The sequence below is a fragment of the Eptatretus burgeri genome, chromosome 15 (assembly GCF_056783735.1).
Source record: "Eptatretus burgeri isolate ZD-2024b chromosome 15, Ebu_testis_v1, whole genome shotgun sequence".
Lineage (NCBI taxonomy): Eukaryota > Metazoa > Chordata > Myxini > Myxiniformes > Myxinidae > Eptatretus > Eptatretus burgeri.
Window position 1 is genome coordinate 64,655,150 of NC_140975.1, and position 23,662 is coordinate 64,678,811.

Sequence of the window (23,662 nt, forward strand, 5' to 3'; positions counted from 1 at the left end):
GAGAGAGAGAGAGAGAGAGAGAGAGAGAGAGAGAGAGAGAGAGAGAGAGAGAGAGAGAGAGAGAGAGAGAGAGAGAGAGAGAGAGAGAGAGAGAGAGAGAGAGAGAGAGAGAGAGAGACTGAGAGAGAGAGAGAGAGAGAGAGAGAGAGAGAGAGAGAGAGAGAGAGAGAGAGAGACTGAGAGAGACTGAGAGAGACTGAGACTCAAATCCTTCCACAGGCTTTAGATCACCACTTGGTGCTAATGAATTTGAAAGAGTTTACATCAGCACTAGTTTTTTTTCGTTTTCACGAGCTCATTTGCACTGGTTGCTTGTGGGAACAATGCACTTGGTACTCGTTCCAGATATTTCTGGCCTGAACTGGTTTAGAACTTGTAAGTGGAGACGAGGCTTAGAGAGCAATTTCAGATGCGGAATACGGGATTGGGGAAGGTTTTTTTTTTTAATACTGTCATTTGTTTTACAAATAATGACAAACATAAACTTAATTGAAACTCATACACATCTCCTTATTTAACGGCCACAGTTATTCCTACGTTCTTGTGGGGTTAGCCGGAGGAAGATTTTGGCCCGACTATTTCAGAAACTGGCTGATCAGGCCTGATGCTCAACTAAGTAGTTAGGGAAGGAATTTGCAATTTGTTCATGATCTTCAAAGTTCACCTACTAATGCTGCAGATAGGCCGGCCAGTTTAACGTCCACCCTACCAGTGAAACATCTGGATGACAGTTTATATCTGGGTCGGGATTCAAACCCAGGCTTAGAGACAAGTGTGCGTACCTTTAGGCGATCCTGCCAGCCCAAACTCGTACACATGCATGTGACCAAAAAGCTTCAGATAGATGGTACTGAGTCAAGAATGTTGTCTGTAAGGCAATTTAAGTTATTTTTTTGCAGCTCATCTCACTGACAAAACAAATTGGGGAATATAAGGTTAATACAAACCAAGGTAGCAATCAAGCTGAGAAGCACTAAGACATTAAGAGTAGCCAAAACCAAAAAATGCTTTTTTCCATCTAGGTAAGACACAAGATGATATAAAAAGAGAAAAGAAACAGGAAGAGGAAGTGAGACTAGAAGGAAAGATCGATGAATAAAAGAACCAAAATCCACCAAAAGCATACGGCATATTGAAGCCACAGCCCTTGTATAATCTGTTCTCACGAGTAGATTAGCAAATCGTGTAGAAGAATGAATCGAACAGGTGGACCCTTAACCAAGCTGGAGGGATTTGAAGAATTATTATAGGTTTCAATGTCCTCCATGTAGAATCTCCATTCAACGGAATCGTGCACAAGTTGGTTCCAAGTCGAATAAAACCACGATGACAAATCAGCCAAATCAGCTGGGTTTAGGGTTTAGTTTGCACAGCTGGGTTTAGGGTTTAGTTTGTACAGCTGGGTTTAGAACCATGGCATTAAGTGAGAGACGTCACATCATCAAGTAGCATCACAGCATTAATGTGGTACAAAATCTTGTGCACATCTCACGTAGTCATGTTTAGATGGCTATATTGACCAGCTGCCAAAAAAACCCCAATAATACAGCCAATACTCCTGATTGCAATGTGCTCACAAGGTAGGTTTGGTCCCCCCCCCCCTTACATGCCTTGAGAGTGTGAAACTTCCTGACATATGATGTGTTGACCCAATAACCTGCCACAGAAGCATCCACAGACAACGGTTGCGGATATTTACTGGTTTACAAAAGTTGCATAACTCTGTAACTAAACATAGCATTGAAGTATTAGCGCATGTCGTGGTGTTTTAATAAATGCAGTCATTGCCAATTTTTTTTTTTTAATGTTAAATAAAAGGTCACATAACCGTAACCAGACACTATGGAAGTGTGGTTTGCAGAAGTTTATAAAAGCCTTGCCAATGGCAAAGCACTCTCTGTAAGGGAGTTTGAGCAGTCACTCTACCTGACACCATCTTTCGTCCAATCAGTTTGTCGGATACCTGGTGCAGGATAAAGAAAAGAGAGGTAATCAATAAATGCTCACTGATTTTTGCTTGTTCAACTTCCAACGATTATTATTTGTTTGATTTTGACAAACATAAGAACATGTAATGTAGATTTATGCAGTTGGATCAAAGGTGGTGCCATGTAGGAGGACTGATCAAAGCTGTAATGTATGGCTTTTTTCAATATGCAGTGTAAGTGAATAATGTAATGGCCTCTGATTGTGGATTCGTCCATGCAAATAGTGACACAGCTGCTTACAGCTTGAATTGGTTCTGGTAAAGAAAAGTCTTTTTCAAATAGAAAGCATTATTGTCTGCTTCAAAATGACGCGTCATTCAAAGATAATGTGAAAAGGTGCGTGCATGCGTGGGTGCGTGCATGCCTCAGCTGGGCACCATCGATCATTCAGGTCTTGACCTTTCAAGCCCAGAACCCCTCCAAACATGAGGTCCACAAACTTAATTATGTCCAAAGGTTACATATACATATATATACATATACATATACATATATATATATATATATATATATATATATATATATATATATATATATATATATACATACACATAATGATGAGCACACTCCACATTGGACATAGTCCTTCACCAATGGAGATTGGGGGAGTGCTCTTCATACTCCACATATTTCGATTCACCCGCCGATCACATTACGTGCCATCTGGTTGATTGGTTTGCATTAGCAGGAACAATCGTCTGGGTGGCAGATGGAAGGTTGTTCTTTGCAGATTATGCGGTTTTACCATGTGAGACATAATCTGCGGTGATGCTCACCATAATGGTCAGGAGTTGCGTTTGATGTTTAAATGGTGAATGTGGTCATCATTGGTTAGATATTTATCGGTATGCCCTCCTGATGAGGGCAAATAATCCCGAAATCTGGATAGGTGGCTCAGTTTGATGGTTCACTGATGTTAACCATGTAATCTTTGTCTGTTTGACAGTCATCGGGCCCAGGCCCTCTGGGTTGAAGGTGACGCTTTGGTGGACTATGTCCATTGGAGATCAAGGAAGTGCTCGTAACACTCCACATGTTTCTGTGTGTGTGTGTGTGTGTGTGTGTGTGTGTGTGTGTGTGTGTGTGTGTGTGTGTGTGTGTGTGTGTGTGTGTGTGTGTATATATATATATATATATATATATATATATATATATATATATATATATATATATATATATATATATATATATATAGTCAAACCCCCTAAATTGATGAGGCAGCAGGGCACAGATTGAATCCCATCACAGCACTTGCTGCACAACTTTTCAGCAAAAAGTGTCACCTGCCACACGAGCACATTGTCTCTCCCCTGCTGATCACTAATCAGGAGGTTTGTAGCCAGTCATATTAAAATCAGCCAAAGAAGCATACTGACCCGATGACATGACGCTGATGCCATGTACAGAAATGATGCCAACACATCACCTCCAAACTAGGAGGTATCCATATGGCACTCAAGCTTTTGCAGACAGATTTAAAGTCTATACTCACAAATAGATGAAAGTAGCGATGTCAATCTAGATTTCGCCATTGTTAGGCTTTACTTCTCAGTCAATGGGCTTTAAATCTCAGTCTGTAAAGGCTTGAGTGTCATAATGATGCCTCTTAGTTTGGAGGTGATGTGTTGGCATAATTTATGTCCATGACATCAGCATCATATCATTCAGTCAGTGTACTTCTTTGGTTGATTTTAATGTCCCAATGAGCCCATAACAAAGGCGAAATATAGATTGACATCTCTGCTTTTGTCTATTCTTGCCCAAAGGCTTTAAATCTCAGTCTGCAGCGGATTGAGTGCCATATGGATGCCTCCAAGTTTGGAGGTGACGTGTTGGCTTAATTTATGTGCATGACGTCAATGTCATGTGAACGGGTCAGTGTGCTTCTTTGGCTGATATATCACTTTATATTTACCTGTATACTTACTGCTTTGTTGTTCAGTGCTTACATTTATATAGTTGTTTAAATTATTTATGCACACTTATTCTCTAGTTCTAACTTCTACCTTGGTCTAATTGTCTGTATTAAAATGCTTTGTGAGGGGTTCAGACAGATTTTTCTCAGGCGGTACTTCATTCTCCGGACCCAGCAGCTCTTGCATGAGGTGTTGTCCAAACTGGGTGCGGCTATACCGGCATCGTGCATACGCTGCAGACAACTTGTACAATACATAGGCATTGTTCATGGTGATGCTCAGTGCCAGCCAGAAGATCTGCTGCCATGTTTTGTTGGGCTTGTGTGTAATGAAATACCTGAAAGTTACAAAACAATCTTTTTTAATAATCACCATTTATGAACATTGCCTTCACAGATAACTTTGTTTAACTATTGGGATGATGAGATTGCAATGCTCAATGTGGTATTTTTTTTTCTATACAGTCCCGGCAAAATGTCGGCAAGCCAAAATGTTTACAGGCATTTATTTATTTACTGGCATGTATAAACCAAAACAATATACAATGTAAACTAATGAAGTCGGAAACTTTCATTTCCTACCAATTTGCAGGCCATTTGTAATGAACGGTATTTTCGAAGGAACAGCACAGTAAGAAAAGTAACATCATTTAAGTATGCATTAAATATCATGTTTATATCCGATTTGTTTGAATATTTTTTTATCTTTTGTCTTGCTCCAAATTGTACTGAATATTGTTAAAAGTTCAGATTGACATTGCATACATTGCATGCTGTTGAGGCCAACAACGTATAAGCTCCAGCATCTATAACAGTGAATAACTAGAGGGCTGTAATCAGAGATCGCTGATAGTTCCCGATATAGCCAACTCATAATATTAGCCAATTGGTAGCACTTGAAATAATTTTGCCTCATAATGAAAACAAACGGATGAAAAACAAGTGAAATCCTTCAGTACAGCGCGTGTGGTGAAGCAAATGAGTACGCTAATGTTATTGAAAGAACCACTTATCACTTTGCCACCAATATCTGCCATAATTATAAGTAAATTTAAACTCCTGATGCATGACGAAACACTTGTTTATGGCTAATATTAAAGAGAATGATGGCATAAGAAGAACTTAGCTTTCAGCGTTCGGTGCGAAATGCCATGGTGGATGGAAATGACGTCTTTCGTTCGTTCGTACATGAGAGGGGAGCATTTCTTGGTTTTTTCTGTCAAGCAATAAATTCAATGGTTTTCACATATACAACACATTAGTTTCACAAATTTCCATTGAAATACTCGGGTATTTCCATCAATTGTCGCCATTTCCGTCTAGGTTACGCACTGCCATCTACCAGACGGCCGTGATTGGTTCACTTGAGGCACGTGGGGGGGGGGGGCACTGGGACATTTCAAACTAGGTGCAATTGTATACAGCGCACGTGCTGTAAAAAAGACACTAGATGGTATTCATTGAATACTTACCCCTGTGCAGTCTTCAAAAGAAGTTGATGCAAAACTACTCTACTGGTGGCAAATTTGAAATTCAAAAAATTAAATTCAAATCAAATGGAAGACCAAATAAAATAGGTACTGCATTGCAGTGTGACCACTCCTCATTTTCATAAATGCCAAGGTGAGCTAATGAAAAAAGCCAAGAATTCACAAGGTTTCGGAAAAGCGATGATAATAGAAAACCTATACGCCAAGAAAACCTATAGAAAACCAAGACGCCAAGGTGAACAACGAATAGCCAAGATCTTGTGAAAAAAGCCGAGTGGTCACACTGTTGCATTGGAGTTTGGAGTTATCAGATCAGAAGGAACCCGAACAAGGAAAAAGCAAAGATAAAGTGATCGGGAGGAACCTGGATAGGACTCGGGTTTCAAATGCTACTCCTCGACCCTCAAACCAATCCAAGCGCAAACAAGTGAGCCTCATTCAAACAAAAAAAAACAAACAAAAAGAATGCAAATTCAAAAAGTTAAATACTTATGGATGCTAGACCATGTGTCCGATCACATTGAAATTTAAAACGTATATTACCATCACTGCTAGATCATAATTTTGAGGTTTCAAGATCAAAATTATGATGCAGTGGTTGAGGAGAGAGAATTAAAAAAGTATTTTCCTTCAATCCAATATGGCTGCCAAACCATGGGACATATCATTTATTCATGAATACCCTGGTATCCCCAAGGCTTGGGGAACATTTGTGTAAAGTTTTGCCTCGATCTGTTAAGCCGTTTCAGAAGATTTTTGAAGGTTTTGTTTTAAAAAAAAAAAACAATATGGCTGCCAAACCATGTGAATGATGACATCATAGGTGGGAACTTTTTGTTTCTTATGAATAGGCAGTCATACTTTTAATCTTCTCCTCGATCTGTTCAGTCATTTCGGAAGATGATTTTTGAAGGTTTACAAAAAAAAAGGCTGCCGAACCACGTGACTGATGATGTCATATTGTTTTTTTCTTCTGTTGACCGATTTATCCCGAGATGACCCTCAAAAATTTTAATTCTGAGGGGATGCAACATTCTACATATGCAATTATGACGTCATAACGAAGGCACCTCTGATATAATTTTTTTTTTTAATCACACTTATTCCCCATGGGGAGTACTTAACAGGTGCCAGGTTTCAATTTTTTTCATGGAACGGTTTCAGAGATACAGAGGTCAAACATTTCTCCTTTTTCCCAACATGGCTGCCACACCATCTCTCGTCATCTCTCGTCTCACCTGACACAGATCTCCTATGATGTTTTATTATCACGAAAACATTCTCCATGAGTAGTCACACTTATGGTGAATATTTTGTGTCAATCCGACAAGCAGTTCCAGAGAAAAGGGAACAACATGCAGACATGTACGTACGTATGGGAACGATCGCTTAACCCCACTTTTCGAGTGCAGATTAATTAAATAATGGAAAATTTAAGTACGAGTAATTTAAAATAGAAAAAATAATAATAAAAAACTGAGAGAAACTGCTAGACATAAAACCAGAGCGACATCCCTGGACATATCATGTGCTTTTGACATGGTTTGGCACGCTGCCCTGCTCATCAAGCTCTCTTCCTATGGTATCCAAGGCCATCTCCACTCAGGGCTCGTAGACTTCCTCTCTTGGTGCAGCCAACATGTGGCCCTAAATGGAGTTCTTTCATCTCCTCTTCCTGTCCACGCTGGAGTTCCTCAAGGCAGCGTTCTGGGCCCTGTTCTTTTTCTGGTTTTCATCAATGATCTCTCCGACTCTCTGGAAAATCCTCTTTATCTCTTTGCTGATGACTCCACCCTCTGCTGTACCATCTGTCATCCCCCAGACCGGCAAGCAGCAGCTTCTTCACTCTCGACAGATCTGGGTAAAATCACAAACTGGTCCAACACGTGGAACATGTCTTTCAATCCGGACAAATCTCACACTCTCACTATGCCTCTCTGAAAGGACCGTTTGGACCCCCCCCCCCCATCTACATTCTCAACAATCCTCTGGAAGAAGTCTTTCATTCAAGCTTCTGGGTCTCACTATCTGCCATGATCTTTCCTGGGAAAACCACATTTACAACCTGGCCTCCAAACCCAGTCGCCGACTGGAAATCCACCGTCATGCAAAATCCTACCTCGACCCTCCTGAGCTCCTGACTACATTCAAAGCTTTCGTCCGCAGCCTGATGGAGTACAGCTCTCTCCTCTGGGCTGGTGCTCCTGCCTCTCACTTTTCTCAGCTTCACGTTGTGGAAACCTAGGCATTTAGGATCATTGGTACCTCTCGCAGTGAGGCTGAGTCTTTGTGCTCTCTCTCTCTCTCTCTCTCTCTCTCTCTCTCTCTCTCTCTCTCTCTCTCTCTCTCTCTCTCTCTCTCTCTCTCTCTCTCTCTGTCTCTCTCTCTCTGTCTCTCTCTCTCGTCTCTGGTGTCTCTGTCTTCTACCCTCTCCTCTCTGGTCTCACCCCCTTGCTGTCTGCAATATGTTCTCCCCCCCATATTTCCGCAGGATGCTCAAGGTCCACCAACAACCCCCTTCTGGTAAAACTACCAAAATCACGAATCACTGCTCACCTTCACTCTTTTTTTCCCACCTTTGGAATAAACTCCCACACTCTTCAATCCCATTCTTCCCTCCAGGCCTTCAAAACAGCTGTTCACCACCATCTCTTATCTCCCCCCATCCAAAACTTCGATCTTTTCTGCCCCCGTTAATCCACCCCAAACCCACCTCCTTCAAATTCCCTGCTTTCCTTTCTGAAACTCCCTGTAATGTCCACCTTGTATACCCCATGTTCCCTGTTCCATCCCTCATCCTTCCACAGATCTCCTCATGTCTCTGTTCCCCACCGTTTTGTCCTTCCCTCTCCCACCCCTCTTATGTCCTGCCAACATTGTTGTGCGTTGTGCGTTTGCTCTCATACAAGCCTCGACAATGTATACAACCCCCCCCCAAAAAAAAAAAAAAACAACAACTAAATAACGAAAAATTGAAAAAAAATAAAAGTAAATAGTTTAATTTTTTAAATTATTATTGTTTTTTGCATATACATCGGAAATACGTACTACAATCTGCAATTGCTAATTAGAAAAAAAAATTAAACAAATGAAAAATGGAAAAACTTTTAAAAACGAAAATTTAAATAATTAAAATATGAAGTAATGGAAAATGAAAAAAACATATTCTTCAAAGCGGGACACCGTGGATACCAAGGCTAAAGAGTTAATAGCTCCCCTCGAGAACCGTATAAAGGCCAAAATTGGAACGCAATGAAAAGATGACACCATAATGACAGTTAAGTGGATTTTACCTGCCTTCCTGATGTAATCCCTGGAAGCCAACTACTACACCAAGAATGGATCCTTCTCGACGGTTATCTATTCATTTTTAATTTTTCAGAAGAGCCGCCATGGCATTGCGTAGAAGACCTACAAACCAACCGTAAAACAGGGAAACGAGAGAAGCCATTAAGACACTTCCAAATGAAGTGAAGAAACGACCTGAGGCATCAGATATGAAGCTTGTGGCCAAGTTTCATCAAAATCGTATGTTTGGTTCAAGCGATAATGACTGAAGTGTTTACAGACTGACTAATTGACTCCTCATTAGCACAAGCTCACCTGACTGAAGTCCAGGTGAGCTAAAAATGATAAAATGCGTTCGGAAAGCCAACAGATTTCGACGGTTGCTATAAGTTGTCAATTTGATTTATCTCTTTTTTTTTCAAAAACTTTCACAAAAGCTGCAGGAGCTACTTGAGGTCGGAGCTAAGGCTTTCGATAATATTGCACTTCGTCTTCTCGATAACATCGAGGCACGGAGGGTATGGACTAACAATAGGGCAGTGGGGGCATATCTTGGACATAATAAGCAAGTGAATGAACGAACAGAAAAAGAGAAGGAAACACTACAACCTGAAGTAATCAGGTTGGATTTGGAAGGGTCAAAGGGGGGTAACAAAGATTGTGGATAAGGAAGGGGATGACACGAGACGGTGGTGCGCTACCTCTGCACCATCCTGTCATGACAAAGTTGCACTCGGAGGCTGTCAGTGGAAAATGTTAAAACTGATGCATTGTTTTATACTCACCATATGGCTAAGAAAACCAGGTAATACGAGATGTCACCTGACACCAAGTGACACCTTCCTTCCCAATGAACAGCTCAATGTTGATGAATGTAATAAATGCAAGTTGGCTCTTTCAAGCCAATCAATGTTGGCCTCATTTAGTATGATGGTAACTCCGCATCACAATGACAATTTGGTCAATATGTTCTCGTCAACCAGATCCTGCTTTGTTTATTGTCAAAGATGTGTTTTATGCTTACAAGTCATTGTTTATACTCATTTGTTTTAAAGTTAAGACAATTAATAAGAAAAGATTCCTTGGCAGCCTCACCTGCTGTACTTGTCATCATATTTACAGATGTAGCTGAGATGAGCTGCAAATGCTTCTACAGCCTGTGGGCAAGGCATTTCTTGGAGGTTCCCACCTTTTCGCTTGATTATCACACCTATACATGGGAGACAAAATGTTGCAATGAGGGAGGTAAAATGGTCGTGAGAAAGGAGGAGGAGAAGGGGGAGGAGGGGAAGGAGGGAAAGAAGTCACGGAGAGGGGAATATACAGTAGGAGAAACAAGATTTAAAAAAAATAAAAATAAATAGGATCCGTCATTTCAGCTTGAGATGTCAGAATATGGGGAGAAAGATCTGATTTAATTGTGCCTCATGCACTCCGATTTCATCAAGAACAACAATGTACATTCTTTCACGGTCCAGAGATTTAGAGAACAAGAGAGTCGTGTTGTGTACAAGAGAGTCGTGCTGTGTACAGGAGAGTCGTGCTGTGTACAATCAAATGGAAGACCAAGAAGGAACTCAAAGAAGTAAAGAGCAAAGCTGGAGTCATCAGGAGGAACCTGGTTAGGATTCGGGTTTCAGCCGCTACTGCACAACCCTCAAACCCATCCAGGCGCAGCCAAGTCAGACTTACAGAAACATTTCTGCAAGAATTCATTGCCGTGAGAGAGAGAGAGAGAGAGAGAGAGAGAGAGAGAGAGATTGAGAGAGAGAGAGAGAGAGAGAGAGATAGAGAGAGAGAGAGAGAGAGAGAGAGAGAGAGATAGAGAGAGAGAGAGAGAGAGAGAGAGAGAGAGAGATAGATAGATAGAGAGAGAGATAGATAGATAGAGAGAGAGATAGATAGAGAGAGAGAGAGAGAGAGAGAGAGAGAGAGAGAGAGAGAGAGAGAGAGAGAGAGATAAAGGGTAAAAGAGATGAAAGAGAAGAAAAAGCAAGAATTAGAACGAATAAAGAGAATTGTGAAAGAATTAGAAAGAAATGTGAAAGGAACAAAGAACAAAGATGTCGGGAAGAGCCCGGACAGATAGATTTCAGTAGTTACTCCCCAGGCTCAAACGCAGCAACATGTACAGGCTACCAGAGGTCCATCAGCGGGGAAGCACAGTCCACACAGCATCAGGATAACTTGGTTGAGTTTTTGTTTCATCAGTAGACATCCATGGACCACGTCGTTCAAGTGAATCGTGCTGTGTACGAGAGAGTCGAGTGGTGTACAAGAGAGAGGACGGGTCTCATCCACCAGATCTGTAAAGTTCACGATGCTTTTAACTCTTTGACTGAAAGTGTACTCAGGCAAGTTCTAGACCTGGCTAAAAAGTTTCACAGCTCCCTCATGGACTTTGTCACCAACAAATATCCAGAGATGAGTATCAAGAACTATGAGATATCTATTGCGCAAACGGGATGAATAAAGAGGATTTGATTGAGTTTTTGTTTCGTCAGTGGACATCCATGTACCATGTCGTTGAAGATGATGTTCATGTGTTCATCACACGTGGCTCACTCTGCCACTGAATGGATATTCACGGTTCAATGACAACTGTGTAAATGATTGAAGAACTGAAATCTGATCACGAAGAGGTGGACACTTGCCTGTTACTGCCCACGAGGCATGTTTGCAGTCTTTCCGGCACTGTGATTATCCACAGTCCCTGTGTGACTCAGATCCCTGTGGCTCAGATACTGCGCTGATCGCTGTATCCCTGTCATGCTCTAACCTGCCGTCTCTTGTTCTCCACTGGTGTGAAGAACAGAATGCGTATCATTGACATAGCTCACTCATTCATTAGGAGAGGGCATTTGAAAAGCGTTGGTTGGCCTTCATGTGTTTAATGGATGAGACACCACCAGTGCTTTTTACGACAAAGGCAAAAAGAAGGCTTTGTCATTGTTGAGGGATTCGGAGGAGTTCCAGAGAACATTTTCTGGACTTGGAAAGTTCATTCCGAGCTCTGACCTTGAATTCGCGGATGATTCAGTCATCGTTGTGGATATGCTGGATATCCTTATGGGATCCTCTAGGCGCTGAATAAGGAGTCGTAGCCACTGGGATTACGGGTTTCCTGGGTCAAAACTAAGATCCCGGCTTTCATCGACATAATGGACGTTGTTATATTGTAAGTACCTGTTTGCGGTGAAGATATTGAGGTCACAGAGAGATTCACTTACCTTGGCATTGACATTCGTGTCTCCACATGTGAGCCAGAGGTCAATAGATGTCTGGGTTGGGCCTGGGGAGTCATGGATTCACTGGATCATTGGATGTGGTGCAATCAGTACTTATGCAGGAGGACGAAAGTCTGAGTCTTTAAGTCCTTGGTGCTTCCAGTCTTGCTCTACAGATGTGAGACTTGGACTCTGACCAGGGATCTGAGATGGAGATGTAACTCCTTTGGTACCAGGTTTGTTTTATGAATCCTCGGCTCTACCTGGTCAGACTTTGTGTCCAACGAGCGGTTGCTGAGAGAGACTCAGATGAGATTTGTTACCTGTGTAGTCCGTGAGCGTCAGCTGCGGTTGTTTGGACATGTGGCTCGTTTTCTTGACGCTGATCCTGCTCACCAGATTTTCTCAGCAAGGGAACCTCGTGGGTGGAGGAGGACAATGGGCTGATCATTTGCCTCGTGGTTGCAGCAGGTTGATCAGCATGTCAAGAAGGTGGGGATGGGCTAGGCATCTGGCTGGCGGATGGCCAGATGGAGGCCACTGGAGTACCGGCGGAAAGTGGACGCAGTGACGTGCTGTTCCAACGCATTCTCCCATACCTGACCTGACCTCCTCATTCTTCAACTTGAACGATTCACGTGTCATCTTTATGAATTCCGGATGTTGGAGGACATCAACAAGACCCACTGCAGAGTTTGTTTGTTTTTTGCCTTGCCTCATCCTCACCGCGTGAGCAGAATTTACCTCCTACGAAGGATGCGCTGGTACTGCACAACAGACATTCGTCATATAAGACAGCGATTTCCCATCGAGCATTACAAGCTAATATCAGTGCCCCCTTTCCTGATGAGCATGGATGGGCTGCAGTGAATAAGTTGCTACGTTTCCAGTGAATGACACAGAACCCCCGCACCCGATACTATGTTGGAAATTGTGCACTGCAACTGTGCAAAATCATGCTGTGAAATGCAACGATGTTCCTGTCGCAAGTCTGGCTTATCTTGCATGGATTTGTGCAGATGCAAGGATTGTCAGAACCGTGTGGAGACTTCTCTCGAACACCGTCTCATGGACAACTCGGACTTATTTGAGGCAGAGGAGGACTACCATGTTGCTGAGTGACCTTCCAGTTTCTCGTGCGTTGAAGCATTTCTGTGAGGTGTCAAACTAAAATTCCCCCTCCGCATTGTCGTTAAGTTCTTTGGAATGTTCATTTTCATGTCATCTGCTGTTTTCGATTCGTCCATTTTGCTCAATGATGTGGAGGGAAATTTGTTTCCCTTCTCTGAAATTTGTACAAATTGCTCACTTGATGTAACCGACTTAACCATTTTGGTCGCGATTTTATGAAACAAGTTCCAACACGAGGTTATATTATGGGGCCGTGAAGTTGGTCGTCTGTTTCTGATAAAGTTGGTCACCTGTTGTAGACGCCGATAAATAGGTAAATTTAGCGAAATTCATGTTCTGCTCATGCATCATGTGACAACCCTGGCCTCACTAAATTTCGGGCAGGGAGTGTTCCCCGAGATGTCTAGAAGCCGACAAAATCTTATACCTGGCAAATTGCCGAGGATGATATTACGAAGGCGTGAACCTGATACTTAGCTCCAAAAAAGAGCACTTTTTGCCCCACATGACCAATTTTCCCGGTGCTTCACAAAAATACGAGCAGGATTTTGAAGTCAAACTTTTATCACAGCGTCGGGCACATTGTTGGCAATCAAAAACCATCAAAGAATGGTCGTCCCCCAGATGGTGGAATGGAATTCATTTTCGAGCCACTTTTAGAGCTTCAGCTTCTTCTTTTTGTTCTTGAGTCTGGCAGCTTGGCTGCTGGGTAGCTATCATTTTGTTGGGGCACAACTATGCCGCTGATGCTGTGCCCCGATACCAGTACACTGGCATTCATGTTGCTGACCTTAGAAGGATGACAGCCTGAATTAAGCCTACCTGGTGTTGCTTCAGTGGCCAAAGGGGCTCGAACTCAGGACCTTAATATCCCAAGCCAGCCATGCTAACCAATATTCAGGATCCTAATATCCCAAGCCAGCCATTTCCCCCTTTTCAGCAGCAAGTACAAACTCTTCTTTTGATAAATGTAAGACACACCCTTCGGAACGCTTGCTGACTGGACGGACCCTTTCCTCAACGTCCGGTAGGGCTTGAGTAACTAACTGTCCAACGTCTTTGCCATGCACAACCGACGGGAAGTGAAAGCTACAATGTGAGTAAAAGAATTGCTCTCAGAAAATCGCCATTATTTTGGTAAGTGTTCTTTGTGGCTGATACATACCCTGCGGCATAAAGTGTGTAATGATCTTCTTTAAGTAACCCGTCGGACTCCGAAGTAACATACCCTCCCGACTCATCCTAACTCCAATTGCACGAAGCCTTTACAACTTCCCCTTCCATAAATAGTCATTCTAAAGGCAGCCAACTCAGGGTCCCTCCACTGTATAGTGTGTACCTGATGGAAAATGATTGTCAATTCATTGAAAACCCACAGCTCCTCCATGAGTCCTTGATCCTGCAGAAAAAAAAACATCCCTCGACCTTTTGAATGCCAACGTTAGACAACTTCGACATTGGCGGAGAGGGCACATAGAGAAGTACAAAGATTCCGTTAACTAATCCTTCGATACTGTCGCTTGGGGCAAGAAATTGGAATTTGGTCAAAATTACACAATGACCTACTCTTTTTGAAAGGTACCATGCTTTCTTTCGAACACCAACAAGAACACTGCCAACTTCTTTGTCCGTTCATATGCAGCACAAGGCTGCGGGGGTGGCATCATTGGCTGAGGGCACGGCGGTGCCGTTAATAGCTTGCCTACTCTTCACAAAGGTCACCAAAGTACAGCGTTACTGTCCACCGAGAAATGCTGTCAGATGGGATGCCTGATGAACATCCATCCGAGGGATGGCACACACATTTATGAATCATCCTGCCTGCGAAACACCGAGATGACAGTTTATAGCTGGGTCGGAATTCGAACCTAGGTTGGACAGGTTGGATGTGAATGTGCCTACATCGAGGCCATCCTATCAGCTAACACTGCCAACAAAGCATTTTGATAACAGTCTGGAGTCAAGTCTTATTCTGATGGGAATTGAACCAAGACTAAACTTCAAGAGTAGTTTTATGAACTAGGAAGCTACGTATCATGGAGTGTGAAACCGACTAAACACCAAAATCTGTTTAGTTACCTCTTTTCAAAGGTGAGTAGGCATTGGTTAGGAAACGGAAGACACCCTTGTTGGCCCAGCACGTGATTGAGTACGTGCCTTTCATGCGGCTGCTGTACTGGCCTCGAGGAAGTGGGAGCACCGGGCTGACGAGGGCCGAGCGAGGAAGGCCGGTGCAGTCACTTTTCCGAGAGCTGAGTAGGCCACAGCAGTAGATTCCTGCCATACAATCCATGCAAAATGCATTCACCATGTGCAACAATTTCTAAAAGCCAGAATAATTTGGTAGATGAGGTCTCCTGAGCCTTAAAACCTAATAAAGTACTGCAGCTCATGGTTCACATTCATCCAGTGTCCCTTCTGGGCAATTTTATCACGGAGTTTCACCATGATCTGTTTTACCATGGAGCTTCACTCCAACGGACCGAAACGGTATCCGGTCATGTCCTCATAGCTCATTACCCTGCCAAACCCAACATGCACCACACATCAATACATGCAGGCCCACTTAGAAATGGTGCCTGATCATGCCCTCATAAATCATTACCTTGAAGATAAAATAACTTGCATAACACATGGGGAAGATAAAATATTTTGGGTGATTATAAAATACCTACAGGAACGGAAAACCTGCACCTACCATGGTGCTGTAGTTTGCATGTTACAATATCTCCAAGAGCTGCACCACTGGTATTGTCACTTTAATACCAATACCGGGGGGGGGTGGAGGGGGGGATCACATATGCTGAGAAGGTCAAAGAGTAGCAAACAGACTCGGGGGAACTCCTTTGCCTACCGATGTTAGCAAACATGGCAAGTGTGCAAAACCCCCTCAACATGACATGTCACAGCCTGAAAAATGGCCCTCAGTCCCCAGCAGTGCTCAGATAAGGAGACATGAGGAGAGAGAGCAGAGGGTGTTCGGAATCTCTCCGTTCAATCGTGTTCTCAACGGATACTGAACCTATGCAGGTATAAAGGATGCAGCCTTTTAGCTGAAGAAGATCTGTCATTTTGGGCACCACTGCTGCACTAATCGTGAGCAACAATTGCTGCCAGGCAGGTCTCCAACTTAATGTCTCATCCAATTGAGAGCGCACTCAATCATGTAACGTTTTGCCTCTGAGACATCAGGGTGAGAATTTAGAGTCCTATCAGGAATCAAAACTATGTGGGACAACTCAAAAGGGAGTGAACTACCTCTGACCTATATCCTAACAACCCTAGGTGAAATCCAGGTGAAAGTATCCGTTTCATACGGTAGCACCATTCTGACATTAAACTTGTCACGTGTGATGCAACAGCATACGAGTCATAGAGAGGTGTCACAAGTGATGGAGCATGAGCAATAGCTAAATCGATTCTTTCATCTTTAGGTTGTAATGATGCGATTCTCAGGAAACGTCTGTTTAAATTAGAACGGCACTTGGTAGAGGGTATACGTCTGCCAGACTGAACAGTTCACCATTTGTAGGCCACTGATAGGCCGGATCTGTATCCAGACCTGAACCAACATCTAATAAGCTTGTTCTTGTCCCCCTACCCAACCCGTCCACCAAGTTTCATCCGAATCTGTCAAAAACCTTTTGAGATATCCTGCTCACAGACAAACAAACAAACAGACAGACAGACAGCGGTGAAAACATCCACCTTTGGTGGTGGAGGTAATTATTTAGTGTTTGTAACTTCCGAGTATAATCTGAGCTGAAAGATTGTTTACGCTGCGGTACGCCCAGGGCAATATAATTTTGTAAATCAATAGCAAGGGCAAACATAAATGATACTGACCTTTTTTTTCAAACTCTTGGAACAGCTGTAAGCTCGTGATGCTCGGACCACAGAAAATGATGTAGTTGTGTGGCGGAAGAGGAACACACAGATGCTTGGCCACAAGGCTGTGCAGTTGTACCCGGTTTCGAAAAGCCTCCAGAGCATCGCTATTTGCCTTCAGGTAAACATGCATCTGCACACACATGCAGACTGGATTATCTCTTTCACAAGACATACGATGGTAATTTCTCAGCTAATCCAGCCAACTCTACTCCATTGGAATTGGCTGCCAGGTAGGTATCATTTTGTTAGGGCACGACTATGCCGCGCATGCTGTGCCCCTATTACCAGTACACTGGTACTCATTTCGCCATCTGCAGAAGGATGACAGGCTGAGTCATCCGCATCTGGTGTTAATTCAGCGGACAACGGGGCTCAAACTCAGGGCCCCTAACCGCTAAGCCAACACCACGGTTACAATTTGTGTATGACTAACTCAAGGTGTATCTTCATAAGATCATGTCCTTATTGTTGATGACCGGCGAACAGCTCAACGTGGAGGATCACAAAAAGACTTCAGGTAGGTGTATTTATATTATGCTTAATGGTCCTACCTCTCCTGTTAGGGCCGAGGTAGGCCACCTCTGAGGGTTTATTCATGCTTCAATCACCCGTAAACACCATATTTTCATACTCAGTCAACCGATTGCAATACCTGGACCAATAAGTGGTTGAGAAGGTTTGAATGAGCATTTGTCGTCATGTTTGTGTCAATACTTTTACTTTTGTGATAATCATCAATGTGTCCAACGTCCCTCGGATGTGTGTTCAACTTTCTCTAGCATTGAAACTGCAAGGCATAAACACATCCAGAGCTCAAGCAGGTAGAATGCTGAATGAAAGAAACAAGAATAAATAGAAACTGAAAATGTCAGAAAGAATGGAATGGCCTCAAAAAGGATTTTGCTTTGTTACACTTTCAACTCTTTTACGTGCAGCACAAGGCTGCAGGGCGGCATCATTGGCTGAGGCACAGCTGTACTGCTGATGCAATGCCCTTTACGGGTCAGGGTGTTTGGAATTTGTCAGGTCCTGGTCAGGTCCAGGGCAGGAATTTGGAATTTGTTCATGGTGCCCACACTAGCTCGTCTCGTCTCTTCGCGAAGGACTCCGTCGGATCTTTAACATCCACCAACTAATGTCGGTACATTGGGTGTCTGTTTAACATCTATCCGAGAGACAGCACACACACTGATGAAACACCAGGATGACAGTTTATAGCTGGGTCAGGATTCAAACCCAGGCTAGACAGCTTAAAGACAAGTGTGCATACCTCTCGGCCATCCTGCCAGCCCTACATAGGGCTTAATTATTCAATCGTTACACCTTAATGAGTGTCAGTCAGCATAAAAGTGTTTGTAAACTCCCAATTTGCACCGATTGAAATTGTAGCTCTTGTTAGATTCCCTAACATCCTTGATCCTCGTTTCTGTCTCTTTTTTTTTTCCCCTGATTTCCCATCCGTCTTTTATCTTGAATCCAAGATCAAGCAAGATCCACACAGCAGGGGGACCAGTGGGTTACATATATAAGGCAGGACAATCGCACCTCACAGTCCCTGACACCTGGGGATGCATAGCCACATCGAGGACTCTCAGACAGTGAACGCCCATCCAGCGACTTACAGTCCAGAACGCTCAGCCATCAGCCACACTCAGCCAGAGATCAAGCCATGCAGCCGAGACCCTCCCACCCCAGAGTGAGTGCACAACCAGACATGCAGCAATGAGCAGCCAAGGAGGAGACTGTCCTGAGAGAGGCGTCTGAGGCCATGCCTGCGTCATGTGTGCGCTCGAGGAAAAGCCACACACACCCACCACACCTACACACACACACAATGTCATTCTTCTGTTCAACCTGTGTGCCTGACTGAGTCTGCCCATGTTAAGGTAACCATGGTAATTGCTACCATTTGTTGAGCCTGCCATTTGGTCGTCTCAGTTGCTTTGATTGCATTTTCTCTTTCCGTGTCTCCACTCTCCATTATTTGTTAAAACAAGTGCTAGGTATTTTGAGTCGTGATCACTTCCTCCTGCATAACTGAATCCCCCTGTTAAGCCAACCACACGCTGAAACAGCTGTGTGGTTAAATTAATAAAACTGTATCGTGGCGGATTATTATCCGGGCATGTGGACGTTTCGTCTCTTCTTGGTGTCTTGGGAGATAATTCTCCAGCGGAGTCATGTCACCCGTTAGTGTGTGTGTGTGTGTGTGTGTTTTTTGTGTGCGCACTCGATGATTGAATTGTGGTACTGAATGTGGAACCTTGTTCTAAGTGACCATCATGCATATGGACATGGAAGAGGTTGTTATACCCCAAAGACGGAAATCTACCTGGCAGATGAAACCTGTAGTTGTACACTGGCGAACCCACAGGCTGAATTTTCGCTTTTTCCTGCGTCGACGTTCCCCATCTAGACCTGCCCAAGCAGCCACATATGTCAAATCCTCCTCAATCAGGGGTTCATGTAGAACCTGAGATAAAAAAAATCAGATAGAATATCATGTGATGGGTCTTCCATACAATATAACCTACAACAAGAAAGCATCTCAAAATGCAAAGCATCCACTTTGACCTCAAACTAAATGTCACCACAATGAAAGTTAATTAAAAAAAAATATTGTACATTTTATTCTTCACTTACATTGGGTCATAGATCAGATAGAAGTTTCAGATTTTTCGAATAAACATTTCAATTCAAACAATTATGGCTAGAATATTACTTCACCGATGACATTATCACCCTACATACCCCATGAGGAGTTGATGACATATGCCAAGTGTAAAATTTTTTTGGATGAACGGTTTTGGAGAAAATGATGTCCAAATTTCATAGAAAACGGAGATAATGATGCAAGACTAATTAGTTATGAACAATGATGCAAGACAAGTTGTCAGATGGTACAGTAGTCGTAACTATATAGGTGTTGAGGAACTCTGGGAAGGGTTCAAAACAGTGTAGCGCTTACCTTGTGTAGGTCTTCTTGAGTTGCTTTATGCAGCTTCTTCGGCTAGAGGAGTGTGGGAGGGGTCAATTATTTATATATTCCGAGCCACCTGGGTTTTTATCAATTCGGTGAGAGCTGATTGGCTATTCCCTCAATTCACAGGTGAGAGATGTGGGTGGGTCTTGATATCTTCTTCTTCTTTTTCTTCTTCTTCTTCTTCTTTCGGCTGCTCCCGTTAGGGGTCGCCACAGCGGATCATCCGTCTGATCCGCATAGTGATTTGGCACATGTTTTACGCCGGATGCCCTTCCTGACGCAACGCTGGTCGCCTCTTACGACACAGGGATATGGTACACCTATTTTAACCGGGGTATACACCGGCCCAGTATACTGGTACTCATTTCGCCAACCTCGGAAGGATGACAGGCTGAGTCATATATATATATATATATATATATATATATATATATATATATATATACATATACATATATATATACATATACATATATATACATGCATATATATATATGCAATATTTTGTTTTGCAGGAGGATGCTCGTTATAAAAAAAAAATTATCCAAGAGAATGAAAGCTTGCAGGAAGAACTTTCCGAGGCAAAACTTTTGATCGAACAATTGGAAAGAAAAATATATTATCTTGAACGGCAACCAAGCATTGTTTATTTCATGAAACATTGCATTTTCACTGTGGTCGGGAATTAGCTTGTTGTGAAGGACGTAAATATGTTGCTCATGTGGACAATGGTAATTGCACAAAAGATCAATAAAAAAACTGTACATTTTACTTCGCTTCTCTTTGGTTAAATGTACCACCGTTACTTTAGTAAATAGAGAGTTCAGAGAACACGAAACCGCATATAGTATTCGAACATTCTATATGCTTCAATTCAAATAAAATAATGATTTTAAAGATTGTTACCGCTGCCACCGAAGGTGAAGGGGGTTATGTTTTCACCCCTTTCTGCCTGTTTGTTTGTTTCTGTGCAGGATATCTCAAAAAGTTGTGGACGGATCAGATGAAATTTTGTGGACAGGTTGTGTGTGTGACAAAGACGAACTGATTGGATTTTGGTGAACATCCGAATCCGGATCTGGATACGAGTATTATTTAATCTTTAAAGTGATTCTTCGCCATTGAGAGATCGGGCCAAAAACGATATCATACTGTATCGCATGATATTTCAAAAATGTATTGGGCCCGAAATGTTCTCTTGGATCAGGAATTACGTGGCGGAGGTATGCGCTCTACCGAGTGCCCTTGTAGTTTTAAATAAAATTCCAGAAGTTTGGCACTTGAAGCAATCTTATGCACCACCCTTATATAACATTCCAAGTACTGCTAAACTCGAGGTTTTTGGAAGTGATTAGAAGGCGATTTGTGTTCTACAGTGTTCAAGTACATAATTCAATTTAAATAAAACAAAGATTGTAAAAGCCGTATCAATAAATAAATCAATAAATTCTGGAATTTAACCACAATTTCTTCGCCATTGGGTTTTACCACCGTTTTGCCAAATGTCTATTACATCACCCTATCTAACGCGTTACATTATTTCTTCGTGCCTGTTGTTTGTGTCCTTTATGACATCCTTACAAACGGAAAGTTTCTTGTTTGGAATGATTATCAATTTTGTTTGACTGCCAGACAGGCGGAGTAGAAAAAAAATCATCTCTCCTCTGCGCGTGCGTGATCGGGACGAAGTCAAAGCCAAAGTACTGCTAAACTGCAGGATTGTTTTCCGATTCATGTTCTGATTTGAGTTCAATCATAAGTCATAAAGTTCATCTTTTATCATAAGCTGACGTTTGTAGACAGACAGACGGATATTAACCAATTGCTTCACTCCGCTTGTTGCTTTGTGTGTGGTCAATAGCTGTTCAATCGGGTTTAAGAGGTAAATGTGCAAGGAGTTTTATTTATCTTTTTTGGAAAATTTTCTACAAACGTGATGACATGCTTTTAACTTCAGTACAAAATAGCTTGTGAGAATTTTTCATTTTGCTCTTTCATTTATACATTTTCATGCGTCTTTTCTGTACTTTCAGACTGTATACAAGAACGTAATAATCAGCAATCTAAAAGATTTGTTGGCAATTTGTTGGTAGCCAAATCATGCGAACGATTTCTGGCAGGACACAACGATAACAGGTTTTCATGGTAGCCATGCACACCAAAAGGAAAGGTTCTATAAAACCCACTCTGCCAGCAGAAACATTTGCTGCTGTTCGATTATGAATACAGTCTACAACTAGATTAGCACGTGGTGGAGTACATACCACCGTCAAGCGCTGAGCAGTTTACATTTCGTATCCCACTGATAGGCCAGACCTGGATCCGGACCTGAACCAAAATCAAATTGGCTTGTTCTCGTCACCGAACCAACTCATCCACCAAGTTTTGTTTCAATCCGTCCACAACTTTTTTGAGATATCGTGCTATATATCGTTTTTTGGCCCCATCTCTCAGGGGTGAAAAATCAGTAAAAAATTTTTCTAGTATCCCGATGTGGATGCAGATCGTAACCAAAATATAATCAATTAGGATTTGTCACACACCGAATCTGTCCACCAAGTTTTGTTCGTAACCATCCATCATTTTTTGATATTACCTTCTCACAGACTGACAGACAAACAGGTGAAAACATAACCTCGTTCCACTTTCGGTGGTGGAGGTAATAGTGGGATGTGTTGAAAGTGCAGAAAATTCTCATGTGAATCTGGGTCAATAGAAAGGAAGCAAGTGTAGTCAAAGCTCTCTTGTGGAATGCCTTGTGGAGATGTCTATCCTTTGCCATCTTCCATAGTGGCTTCATCCTCATCCTCTTAGGTCTAGATTGTGTCCATAAGCGTACTTTTGTTGGTAAGCAAATCTATTTCATTGCGTTCAATCCGTTGTTCATATTATATCCATTACTATAAGTTACTGGACACTTTATAGTGAAGTCGCAGAAGCAAATGGAGGCAGGTTTTAATTGCCATACAACCACATTATGCATCATTCTGTCGAACTGAGTGAAATGTTATGCAGTTTATGGAATCACTCCAACCTTTCAAATAAAGGGATCAATTTGAGTTTTGAATTGGTGGCATACAAGTTGACAATAATGGTCCCTGTGGGACCCTAAATTAATTGCTGGATTCAATTTGTTGGGTACTTGATTTGGTGAGCGTGAACAATATGACTCGTACATCGGCAATCACAATTCATACACTTTATTAACAATAAACACTTTACATGGAATGTAATTATCGATAACTATCAAACGAAAAAGTATTGTGTATATTTCCACTATCGTATTCATAATTAAGCGGACGGGTGCACTACCATCTCGTGTCATTCCCCCATCCCTACCAATGATATTTTCTACCCTCATGAATCCCACCTAACTCAACACTCTTACTTGCAGGTCACTGTATTTCCTTTCCTCTTGCTCCATCATTCCCCTGTGTATTGTGTCCAACTGTTTACCCTCTATCTCCTCACCCTTTCGTAATCCTCAATCAAACGTGCATAGATATAAACGAATAAATAAATAAATATTCCCCAGAATAAAAGAGTATAATTTCCACTATACATCCAATTTCAGGTTTCCATCTGCACCATTGGCCACGAAACCAGATGTTGGTGAAGTATCTGGCTATGTGTGCGTGTTATCTAAATGCACTTGGTGGCCGTTCATACACTTTCAATCGAATCATATTTGTGGAAGATTATATATATATATATATATATATATATATATATATATATATATATATATA

General features: G+C 42.2%; 1 protein-coding gene across 3 annotated transcripts in view; it reads right to left on the bottom strand.

Moving 5' to 3' along the window:
• Window positions 1–3,152: 3,152 nt before the first annotated feature.
• The window catches only part of PGBD5 (piggyBac transposable element derived 5), a 69,012-nt gene continuing 48,502 nt past the window's right edge, over window positions 3,153–23,662 (bottom strand). Inside the window, exons 3-7 of one of the 3 annotated variants that reach the window (XM_085856445.1) lie at window positions 19,263–19,403; window positions 16,886–17,060; window positions 15,119–15,316; window positions 9,777–9,891; window positions 3,153–4,241 (exon numbers count right to left, since the gene is read on the bottom strand). In XM_085856445.1, the coding sequence (XP_085712571.1) occupies window positions 4,001–4,241; window positions 9,777–9,891; window positions 15,119–15,316; window positions 16,886–17,060; window positions 19,263–19,403 (870 nt within the window). In that variant the 3' untranslated portion in view covers window positions 3,153–4,000. Of the gene's footprint in view, window positions 5,120–9,776; window positions 9,892–15,118; window positions 15,317–16,885; window positions 17,061–19,262; window positions 19,404–23,662 lie in introns of all 3 variants that reach the window. The other 2 variants (XM_085856443.1, XM_085856444.1) reach the window with 2 other exon arrangements.